Source organism: Hyaena hyaena, unplaced genomic scaffold, assembly GCF_003009895.1.
Source record: "Hyaena hyaena isolate Hyena2069 unplaced genomic scaffold, ASM300989v1 scaffold_86, whole genome shotgun sequence".
Taxonomy (NCBI): Eukaryota; Metazoa; Chordata; class Mammalia; order Carnivora; family Hyaenidae; genus Hyaena; species Hyaena hyaena.
Genome location: NW_024080721.1, coordinates 2,410,864 through 2,423,532, shown reverse-complemented (window position 1 = coordinate 2,423,532; position 12,669 = coordinate 2,410,864). Strand labels below are relative to the sequence as shown.

Here is a 12,669-nt window from a genome sequence, read left to right as displayed (position 1 = left end):
TGCAAATGACATATCAGATAAAGGGTTGATATCCAGAATCTATAAGGAACTCACCAAACTACACGCCCGAAAAACAAACAACCCAGTGAAGAAATGGGCAGAAGATATGAACAGACACTTCTCCAAAGTGGACATCCAGATGGCCAACAGACACATGAAACGATGCTCAGCATCCCTCCTCATCAGGGAAATACAAATCAAAACCACACTGAGATACCACGTCATGCCAGTCAGAGTGGCTAAAATGAGCAAATTAGAGAGCTCTAGATGCTGGCGAGGATGTGGAGAAACGGACACCCTCCTACCCTGTTGGTGGGAATGCAAACTGGTGCAGCCCCTCTGGAAAACAGTGTGGTGGTTCCTCAGGAAACTAACAATAGAACTCCCCTATGACCCAGCAATAGCACTGCTAGGAATTTACCCAAGGGATATAGAAATGCTGAGGCACAGGAGCACATGTACCCCAATGTTCATAGCAGGACTCTCCACAATAGCTAAAACATGGAAAGAGCCTAAGTGTCCATCAACGGACGAATGGATCAAGAAGATGTGGTTTATCTACACCATGGAATACTACATGGCAATGAGAAACAATGAAATCTGACCATGTATAGCAATATGGATGGACCTTGAGGGTGTTGTGCTGAGCGAAATAAGTCAGGCAGAGAAGGACAAATATCATATGTTTGCACGTATAGGAGGATTAGGAGGAACTTAACAGAGGACCATGGGGGAGAAGAAGGGGGGAAATGGTGGGGGAAAGGGAGAGAGGCAAACCATGAGAGACTCTTGAATGCTGAGAAACAAACAGGACTGATGGATGTGTCGGGGAGGGGGGAGATAGGCATGGAGGAGGGCACTTGTGGGGATGAGCACTGGGTGTTGTATGGAAACCAATTTGACAGTAAACTATTAGTAAAAAAAAATAAAAATTAAAAATTAAAATCCTTTTTGGAGCTTTTGCTAGGATATGTACATTCGTAGAGCATTTGATAAGCTATATATATTTTTTGAATCTGCAAGAGGGGTGATAATATATAGTTTTTTTTCTTTTTTAATGTTTATTTATTTCTAGGAGAGAGAGAGAGAGACAGCGTGAGCAGGGGAGGGTCAGAGAGAGAGGGAGTCACAGACTGAAACAGGCTCCAGGCTCTGAGCTGGCAGTCAGCACAGAGCCCGACGCGGGGCTCGAGCCCACGAACCACGGGATCATGACCTAAGCGAAAGCCGGACGCCCAACCGACTAAGCCACCCAGGCGCCCCAAGAGGGGTGATAATATAGTACACAGGAACTCCCAAACTTATTTCACCGAGGAATCCTTTTTTCGTAGGACTGATTATTCTGAAGAATATAATATTAGGGAAATCCTGGTAAATATCACTATAATTTTTAGGTAGGTCTTATAAAATTATCAAAAACATTATCTTACCCTAGTATTTGAAAGAAGTTGGTTACTTAATCCAGGTTTTCAGGTCAGACTGGCCTGAGTTCTCTACTTCTATGACTTTAGGCAAATTTTGTAACCTTTCTTACTCTGTTTCTTTATAATGATTGGTTTATGTTGTATTTTGTTTGTTTGGGGATTAATAGAACTATATAGGATAACACATATAAAATACTGCTTTGCTTGGAAAATAATAGGTGTTTATCAGACATTAATCTTGCTTCCTGTTACTTTGTTTTTGACTTCTTTTACTTCACAATAGGAGCATTTGTGTTCTGTAAGCTTCCCTTTCACTTACATTCAATTATATTGAAATTTAACGCATACTCAGTTGCAGGTAGTCTTTAATGAACTTATTACAATGTTAGATGAAAATACTGACTAAAAATGACAGTAACTAATTTGAAAATTCAGCAATACTAGCTTTATTTAAAGTTTTTTTTTTAATGCTTTCAGGAAGCAATTAATTTGCTAGAACCGATGACAAATGACCCTGTGAACTATGTGAGGCAAGGAGCTCTGATAGCTTCAGCTCTCATCATGATCCAGCAGACGGAAATCACTTGTCCAAAGGTGAGCAAACAGAAAAACTGTATGTAGAAGAGAGCTGGTACAGACTTTTCTTTAGTAACTTATCTTCTTTTAAGAATATGTTTAACTCAAATACAGTGAACACTGAACTCACAGGAAGTAAAAAAGTATGAGAATGGGGAAACTTTAAATATGCAATATTCCTTAAATGCCTTTTTTACAAATATGTAGTCAGTTTGTGAATTCAGCGGTATAGCCATACTTGAAAATTAGAACTTACAGATTGATGAAATCATTAAAATGAACTTTAATTTTTGCCTCCTGCTGTCCTTTTAAAATGTATTTAGTAGGATAATTTGTTCCTCTGATACAGGATACAAACTCAGAGGGTCCATGACTTTTTGATCCATTTTTCTACGGTAATAAAAAGCCTTAACATTCACTTTCTGTGGAATATACAGTCTCACTTTAGAAAACGAGTACATCCAGAGGCACCTGGCTGGCATAGTCAGTTAAGCATCTGACTCTTGATTTTGGCTCAGATCATGATCTCATAGTTTGTGAGATCAAGCCCCACGTTGGGCTCTGTGCTGACAGCGCAGAGCCTCCTTGGGATTCTGTCTCTCCCTCTCTCTGCCCCTCCCCTGCTCACTGTCTCTCTGTCTCTCAAAATAAATAAACTTTAAAAAAAAAAAAAAAGGTAAAGAAAAGAAAATGAATACATCCAGACTCTCTAAGAATGTTACTGTCCTCCTGGGTGATCTTTTGGGCAGAATTATTTCACATAGCTCCAGGACAACCTTTTTTCCCCTCTTGACCCCTTTTGTTCACATAGATAGTCCTATATATTTTGCCCTTGTAGCTGGAAGTATGGCTTGTGGTGCAATTTCACCTGCCCCCTCATTTTCCCTTCTGTCTGTTGTCTTCTCCTTGCTCTTCTTCCTTCTCTCTCCCTGCTAGAGCCTCAGTCAATAGCTCATGCCTCCTATTTTTCATGTCAGATGTCAGTGCACAGTGACCACTCTTCATTTTAGCTCTCTAAGTGGTCCCTCTGAAGCCCGTCTTTAGGCTTGGAGTAAGGGGGAAAGACCCACAGAAATCCCCTTCACATATCCTGTAGTCCAGTTCTCATATAAACCCTGTAGATGACTCCCCTCACAGAGATGTCTCTTTTAAAATTTACTTGCAACAATCCCGTAGACGTCATGTTAGAGTATAATACCTAATGCAAATTGGCAACTCAGCTAAAACTTCTCATTTTGTTCAGAAACAAAATATGTAGATCTTATTCACGTGTACTTAAATTTATATCATGTTTGCTATTTAATTGTGTACAGCTTATGCAATAATTTCAGATCTTTTCATTCTTAACTTGAAATTAAGGCATTTAATAGTTTTGTATTGATTTTGCTTCTGTTTGAGAAACAGTCAAAAAAGTGACAGCTGGAAAAACCACTGGCGTACTCTCTTCTGCCTTATCTGGCAAATGTAGAACAAATCCTCATTTTCAGCAAAGTAGATTGATGGGGAGGGTAGAGAAGAGAAGAATGTCCAAAACTCACTGATAATTCATTCTCATTTTATGAAACTTTGTTTAATAGATTTCCATTTCTAAGCATTTGCTGTCAATTTTTATTTCATTTATCCAGTGCTGCCCGCGCGCTCTCTCTCTCTCTCTCTCTCAGAATAATTTGTAAGATGTCCAAAAATTATATTATTGCAAAAATAGAATCCACCTTCTCATTCTGTTTTAATAATATATTCATATATTATATCTTTTAGAACATAAACATCTTGGGGCACCTGTGTGGCTCAGTCGGTTAAGCATCCGACTTCAGCTCTCGATCATGATCTTGCGGTCTGTGGGTTCAAGCCCCGAGTTGGGCTCTGTGCTGACAGCTCAGAGCCTGGAGCCTGTTTCAGATTCTGTGTCTCCCTCTCTCTCTGCCCCTCCCCAGCTCATGCTTTGTCTCTTTCTGTCTCAAAAATAAATAAACGTTAAAAAGAAAGAAGAAGAACATAAACATCTTTTCAGAGAATCTGCATTTCTTTTTGGTTTTTGTTTTTAAATATAGCAGTTATAATATGAATAGCTTTTGCGGCTTTTATTTCTGTTTTTGATCTTCTGAGCTTTATCAGCCAGAAGTTATCCAATTGAGTAATGTCATTAAAGAAGGAAGTTTAGAGCATGGAATGCACCTCCCCTAACAGTAATATATAGATATTTATTCACTTTGACCTTGCATGTTGCTTTCATGTTATCTGTATTGTGAACAGGACAAATGTTTTCCTGTCTTTCCATCCTCTGCTATAGGATTTTGTTGACTTTTCAATCGTAAACTCTGCACCAACAATGACAGAGTCCTTTGCAATGGGATGGGGTAGGATATAGGCTCTGTGGTTTGAAAAAATATTCAACTGTTTATTCTAATAAATAAAACTTTCTCACATTTAGAAAAAGTGAACAAATAACAGAATTTAATTAGTATTTTTTAATCATTCCATAAAATCCTGTTGAACCAAGTAAATACATGGGGCACACTTCCATCTTCAGATTGTATCAGAATCCTGAGTATTGATTAAGAATGTTGACATGCAGTTATAGCTGGTAGCGTTTGCCATTAATGTAAACTCCACGGGGAAAGTCAAATGTATACCCTGCCAACTATGTATGTACATAAGCAAAGCTGTGTATGACAGTATAAAGTTCCAGCTTTCAGGAAACGTTGTTTCTTAGAGGGAAACTGTTACTCAGCTCATGACTTCTTAAAATTTAAGTTCTATTTCATTGTTTCCTGCTATTAAGCATGCAGTAAAGACTTTTGTGGACTGTCCTTTATATCATTTCTCTTGTATCTGATAATTGCTAACAAGACAACTTGAGATTCTTTTGGAGTGGTATGTGACATTTTGCTGAAAAGAACAAGCTGCTAACAAGCTTGAAGAGAAGTTCTCAAGACTATGAGTCGCAGTCACAAGATTGAAAACTGTGCATGAAATAAAATGGAAGTAAAATAGAGATCAAGTGCTAATTTCATCAAACTATAACCGCTCCTCAAAGGAATCCAAAAGGGACATTTCTGATAGTTTGTGAAATGCACAATGGGTTGTTCCAAAGGAAATATTTTATGTAATCATGATATGCATCACATCCTTTTACAAAATGCGGTCTTAATGCTTAGTTCCATACACTGTGCTTTCAGTTTAAGTAATTCCAGTGCATCTTTGCTTTTCTTCTGCCAGCTTTTTACTCACTCACTCTAACCAACATAGACCCAGGAACATGCATACACCCCTGGGTGATTACAAACCCAATTTCGAAAGCCCTTACGCCAGATTCAGAACTATTTAACTAGAATAATGTGCTTTTATAGGTTCTTGGAACTGTTTTCTCTCAGGAACCCAACTCTTTATGGAGGATCTATCTTTTATTTTCCTTATTAAATGAAATCTATCTTTAGCATTTTTGAACATGTACATAATTATCATACATAGATAAAAATATTACAGTATAGGAATAAAACTTCTGATGCTCCTCTTGGCCTGATATCCCCTGGCCTGAGGTTACCTGCTGTAGGGAAGCTTCTCCCACCACTGACAAGTACTCTTCTGGCAGTAGGATCATGTTTGACCACGCTTGATCAGGTTTTGTGAGGTATCATGGTAACCTAGAAGTATTTCTATGGAGAAATTTTGAACTTCTATAGGAAGAAATTAAGAAGGAAATTTTGTATTATACGGTGATAGTTTACAGCATAACACATTTATAAATAATAATATATATTACCATACTATCACCTTAGGTAGGAACTTGGACTCTAGTGTCATTGGTAGTATAAAGAAAGGGTTGCAAGTAACTACCATAAAAAATAATACTCATAAAATTACGAAAGGAGCTAAAATCATCATTTGCATATTGATAATGGAGAAATCATGATAGCATTGACAATATCTTGAAAGGAGAATAAAGATTATTTTTGTTTTAAGCATGTAGAATTTGAGATGAAAGTCAGCTGGAAATAAGATGAGAGCATAGGAAAAAAAGTGAAGATAGAGATTTGGGACTAGCCACAAAGAAATTATACAAGCTCATGGCCCTTTATCTGCAATTCCAAAATCCAGAAAGCTCTAAAAATTGAAAAGAAGTTTGTTTATTTTTAAGGACTCAGTTTGGGGTCATGTGGGTGGCTCAGTGAGTTAAGCATCCAACTCTTGATTTTGACTCAGCTCATGGTCTCACAGTGGTGGGGTCAAGCCTTGCATCGGGTTTCCCAGTGAGCATGGAGCCTAAGTGCTTGGGATTCTGTCCCTACCTCTCTCTCTCTCTCTCTCTCTCTCTCTCTCTCTGTCTGCCCCTCCCTCTTCCCCACTCACGCACTATTTTGTTCTCTCAAAAACATAAAAATTTAAAAAATTTTTAAGGAACCATTGGCTGCAAAACTTGACCTAATATGAACTCATCTATTGCCTTTATCCAATGTAGTGTTAATATTCAGTCATTTGGCTGCTTTTAAAATATTAATTTGTTTGATTATAGGTTATTGCCCCCATGCTCCATTGAGAGTATTACATAATGTATGGTATATATACCATGCTGTTTTTCTGAATTCCAAAATTCATCTGGCCTCAAGGATTTCATGGAAGGAGTTATAGACCTGTAGTTTAACTCATAAAAGTAGACAAAAATCTCATAGAAAGAGGAAAGAAAAAGAACTTTAAAACTTATTCCCAATGTGCTGCTTTATTTCTGTATCCAGGAAAATAGAAGAAAATTGAGAGGAAACATTCCCAGGTGATAAGTACCAATAGAAATGACCCCAAAGAACTTTATTACCTTCTCATTTTTTTTCTGAGAGTGATTTTTTCCCCCATCAGTGTAAGATAGAGTTAAAAATATGATGAATATTAAAAATGCATGAATTTGGAAAAGATAGATTTTTAGATAATCATGTACAGTGGAAAGCATGGATCACAAAATTGCCTAGAATTTAATTTTTTCTGTGAGACTATCATAAGATAAAATGGGAAATAAATATGATTTTCTCCTGCGAATTCTACTTTATATGGGGGTGCCATACTATACATAACAGTGAATTTAAATCAGGAAATCATGATCCTAGCCATGATTGCAGTTAGTTTTTTGTGATTACAAGCAAACCAGGCATTTCACCTGTCTTCAGTTTCACATCTGTAAATAGAGGGAGTACATGATCTCAAACTTGCCTTTCAAATTTAAGATAACTATCCTAACTTACTAAAATAATTTTTTAAAGATTTTTTAAAAGTTTATTTATCTTGAGAGACAGAGAGAGCAGGAGAGAGGCAGAGAGAAGGAGGGAAAGAGAATCCCAAGCAGACTCCACACTGTCAGCATGGAGCCTCACATGGGGCATCAACTCATGAACTGCAAGACTATGACCTGAGCGGAAATCAAGAGTCGGACACTCAACTGACTGAGCCACCCAGGCGCCCCAAAATAATAAGGATTTCTGAAGAATCATAAACATGAGAATTAAGTTACTGCTGCATAAGTAATAAAATGTGAAGGGAAAAATGTTTAAATGATAAAAAGTTGCTCTTTAACTAGTCTACTTAATAGTAATTGGATAACCTATTATGATTTTTTTTTTTATCCATCTTTCAGTTTCACTGAATGTTTTCCTATTGTTTTGGGTGTAGTTTTGTATTTAAATTCTTCCTCATAATGTACATACAGTGCTTTGTCCAGTGTTTCTTTTTATAAGTTCATGACATATTTCATAAACCTTTAGCACATAAAATTTCCATCCTATATAAGGTAATGTAAGTGTTCATCTAAAATAAGTTCAGAATCAAAGGAATTTGACCTGTTGAACCAGAGTAAAAGCATCAAACCTTAGGATCTGTAAAACTAGAAGGGAATTTTACAATGATCCAGTCATGCTGGGTTTTATAGTTAAGAGAAAGACCGAGAGAAGTGGCTCACTAATGGTTAGATGCTAAGTAGGGGCAGAGTGAGTTCATTGTTTTTACCATCACCCTTTGTTGCTGTCTATGAATAAAAAATGAGAACCGTGTTTAAGGAATATTATTTTGTTAGCAGTATTAGGTTGCAGAGATCATAGTCAAGGGGGAATGGTAGGATTCTGCCCTAGTATGGTAGGATTGCCATGCTATTGAAGTATAAAATGCCTTTTACACATTACATTTCATATATATTTACATCATGTAGTCCTAACAGCAGCTGTGTAAGGTAGGTGCTCTAATCCCTGTAGGGGTAAAGAAACCGAAACTCATAAAAGCTAAGTAACTTATCCAAACAGCGTATTGGAGCAGAGATATTTCTAAGCCAGGGTTGTCTGATTCTAGATTACCCTGCACTATATCACATTGTGGCCTCTAAGACAAGTCAAGTGAAGAAGGGAAGAGATTGTGAAAGAATATGTAATGCAGATAAAGTCATTATATTAAGAAACACAAATTCAGTATTTTCTGCTTTTGGCAGATTTGGGGAGCTCCCTGATTATGTGCTTCTTGAACGAACAGACTTCCTGAGTGCCTACCACTTACAATGCACTGGCGGGAAAACAGAAGTGTAGTAAGACCTGGAAGAAGCATAAAAGAGTGTTCCCTTATTGTCACCCAAACAGATTTAAAGTAATCACAAATACATTGATAATATTTATTTTATAAATTTTCTTTTTTAATTGTAAAAGTAATATGTATTAATTTTAGAAAATACAGAAAAGAGTAAAGAAACAAGCAAAAATTACCAGGTATCCCATCCCAAGTTAGCACATGTTCTATTTTGGTGGGGTTTTTTTGATGAGACTCGTTATCTTGACATGTTCTCAAAAAAATTATTATGTGTGCATAATGAAAATCTTTATGTGCATATACACCAAAATATACCTCACACAAGCTCAGTAAAGGGTAGTTTATTTGAAGCTAGAATTGAAAGATTGTGCCTGCTAGGAAATCTGTAATGGTGATGGTAAGCAAATAGCTGTGATTCACAGTACAATGAAGTTCTCAGTGTTGCTTGAACTGTTTAAGCCTGCTGACTAATAGTGGTGCGATATGAAATCGCATTCAGCATTCCCATGAGTGTGAATCATCCACTGTGGAATGAGGATGGAAAACAGAACTGGCTCTCCTACACCAGAAAAGTCATAACACCCATGATTTCAGCCATGGAACTTTTCTGCTTTCAAGTCTGGTTTATCTCTCTCTCTTTTTGAATGTTGTAAAATTCAGAACTCAAATTTCATTGCAGTTTGAGCAATGTATTCCCTGTTCTGAAATGATACCGTGAATGTATAGAATTTGACTGTAGTTCTTTTTCTTGTTCATACAGGTGAATCAGTTCAGACAGCTGTATTCCAAAGTTATCAATGATAAACATGATGATGTCATGGCCAAGTTTGGCGCTATTTTGGCCCAGGGCATACTGGATGCAGGTAAATGTTAAATCTTCCAGATGTGTTTATCTGTTTAAACTAAATCTAATGAAGTAACTACCTGCTCTAACTATATGGCATAGTAGAACTTGAGTCTGGGGGAAATTATTCCTGGAGAAAATGTGGAACCTGGAGTTCATAGAAATAATTTAGTAGAGTTGTTAAGCGTGAAGACTATTAGGATTTGAGTCCCATGCCCTTTATAGTACTAGGTATATAACCTTGAAAAGTTTCCCTCATGTTTATTTTCTTGTCTTGTAAAGTCTACCTTGTGGTGTTGGGAGGGTTAAAAATCCGTGTAGTTATTAAAACAGTACTTATCTCTTAATAAAGTGCTCAGTGATTATTGATTTTTTTTCTCTAATTTTCTTAGTAGTTATCAGTTTTAAACAAGTGGACATTGGAAACATTTTGAGGAAAAAAAATGAGATTTTAGACAAATTCTAGCAGCCAAATCATATTAAAATAGGATGTATGGAATATTACCTAATAAATACATAGTATAACTGCCACCTGGCTCCTGAATTCACACTCTTCACTATATTATGATTGATGTCAGAGAGAGGCTACCCTTCCAAGATAGAAGGGTGTGCTTTAAGTATCTTGGATCTTTGCTAATTTGAAAGCTGATAGTATCTCAGGATTTTCATAACAGTTCTATTATTCAGTGAACATTTTCTCAAATTTATTAGCCATCTGTATATCTTCTAATGAAAATACTCTCAGCCATGCTTACTGCAGTCATTCTTGTATTGGTCAACTAGAAATGCATGTATATTTCTGTAGGAGATCGGAAAAAGAAGTTAGTCTTTTTATATCTTCAAAGGTTTTTTAATGTTTCCAGGTTTTCTACTTGCTGAGATTGTTTTCTTGATTATATTTGCCAGAGATTTCTTTTTGTTTCTTTGCTGATGTTATTTTTTTCCTCCCTAACTTCTTTCATTTTGCTGAAATCTTTTATTTGCCTTTTTCTCTCTTTTCTCAGGGTGTTAGCTTTTTTTTTTTTTTAATGTTTTTTTTTTTTTTAATGGTTTACTTATTTCTGAGAGAGAGAGACAGCGTGAGCAGGGGAGGGTCAGAGAGTGAGGGAGTCACAGACTGAAACAGGCTCCAAGCTCTGAGCTGGCAGTCAGCACAGAGCCCGACGCGGGGCTCGAACCCACAAACCGCGAGATCATGACCTAAGCGAAAGTCGGACGCTTAACCGACTAAGCCACCCAGGCGCCCCATGTTAGCTTTTTTTTCTAAATGTTTGAGACAAATAGTCTTCTCTTTTAATCCATTGTCACGTGGGGGGTTTTGTTTTGTTTTCATTTTCCAAAAAGAGTTTGTTGCTTAAATTTTTAGTGGTGAAGGTACAATTTGTCTCTCTTTTTAATTTAAAACAGTTCTTTGTAGCTATATATAAATAAGGAAAATATTTGATAGTTTAGTAAAACATTTCAGTTCTCAATGGTGTCAGTTCTCTCCCATATATGAACAATACAGATATTGATATGTCATAATTTCTCCTTCCTTATTCTTTACCGCCTTCTAATATTTTTATATTTTTAAAATTGTCATGGGTTTAAAACATTTACATTCTCTTGTGAAATTGTAATTCTCACAGTTTAGTCTTACTTCCATATTTGAATGAATTCAGTACTCATCACCATTTCTTTAGTTACTGCTTCAAGTCAGGCTTGACCCAAGTCAGGCTTGACCCTTAATTGGCTGGATTTTGTCATCCCTAGTTTACATTTGGATTCACTTCCATTTTTTTTTTTTTATTTTTAGAGAGAAAGAGTGCACAAGGTGGGGAGAGGGTCAGAGAGAGAGAAAGGCAGAGAACCCCAAGCAGACTCCATTCTCAGGACACAGCCTGACATGGGGCTCAATCCCACAAACCTGGGATCATGACCTGAGGTGAAATGAAGAGTCTGACGCTTAACCGACTGAGCCACCCAGGCATTCCACATTCAGGTTCACTTTCTATGAGTTTTAAACAAATGCATAAATGTATATCTGCCATTACATTATAGGCAATAGTTTCACTGCCCTAAAAATCCTCTGTGCCACCTTTTCATCTCTCCCTCCTTCCCCACAATCCCTGGCAACCACTGATCTTTTTACTGTCTCTGTAGTTTTATTTTCCTGTGTCTAGAGTATTGTATAGTTGGGATCATGCAAGATGTAGCCATTTGAGATTAGCTACTTTGGATAATTGGTTTTTAAATAGGATTTAGGAGTAACATTTTACTACTCCATAATATTTTAGTTTCTAGCTGCTAGTTTTTGAAGTTTGTACTTTACAACCCTTTACTTGTTCATTCAGAACTACTACAGTTTTTTTCCAGTTCCTGCTGTATGTGTTATTTGCTAAGAATTAGGGGAGAATATGAGGCACCTGAGTGGCCCAGTCGGGTTAAGCCTCCAACTTTGGCTCAGGTTATGGTCTCGCCATTCGTGAGTTTGAGCCCTGCATCAGGCTCAGAACTGACAGCACAGAGCCTGGAGCCTGTTTTGAATTCTGTGTCTGCCTCTCTCTCTGCCTTCCCTCCCTTGTGCTTGCGCTTGCTCTCTCTCTCAAAAATAAACATTACAAAAAAAAAAGATTAGGGGAGAATAAGGGTGCCTGGGTAGCTTAGTCGGTTGAGTGGCTGACTCTTGATTTCAGCTCAAGTCATGATCCTAGGGTCGTGGGATCAAGCCCCATGTCAAGCTCCATGCTCAGCGAAGAGCCTGCTTAAGATTCTCTCTTGCTCGCATCTCTCACACTCTGTCTCCCTCTCTTGCTCTTTCCCTCCCCTGCTCCTCCTCCCATCCCTCTGTCCCTTTCCCCCACTTTTACCCTCTCTCTCTCTCTCTCAAATTAAAAACAAATAACAAGGGGAGGATAATTCGCTGTTTCCGCTTTATTTAGCTAGCTTTACTGGAAGTCCTTTCTCTCCCTTCTTCCTTATACTTCAGACCTTTCTCCTTTCACTTCCTTTTGTGAATATTTCTTTGAATTGTTGTGGACCAGTCAAGTTTTGATGCTTTTTTGCATTTCTCTTTTTATTTATAATTGTTTTTTGCCTTACTTAAGTGTTATTTAGTATGTAAAGGTTCTGTAATGTCGTGTTCACTGTTACAAGCATAATTATTCTGTCACCCCTTTCCACTTTGTCAGCATCCTGTCCTCCTACCAACTGGACTGAGACTGCATTAGAAAAAAATGTGTAGTCCAGTAGTCTGGCTCTCAGAAGTTCATGGTAATGGAGAAAATCTGGAGG

At 37.3% G+C, this 12,669-nt stretch overlaps 1 protein-coding gene across 1 annotated transcript in view; it reads left to right on the top strand.

Annotated features, from left to right (window-relative positions):
* PSMD1 (proteasome 26S subunit, non-ATPase 1) overlaps positions 1-12,669 on the top strand; it is a 101,841-nt gene that overhangs the window by 72,929 nt on the left and 16,243 nt on the right. Inside the window, exons 18-19 of the mRNA XM_039234555.1 lie at positions 1,902-2,018; positions 9,313-9,415. Coding sequence (XP_039090486.1) covers positions 1,902-2,018; positions 9,313-9,415 — 220 coding nt within the window. The remainder of the gene's footprint in view (positions 1-1,901; positions 2,019-9,312; positions 9,416-12,669) is intronic.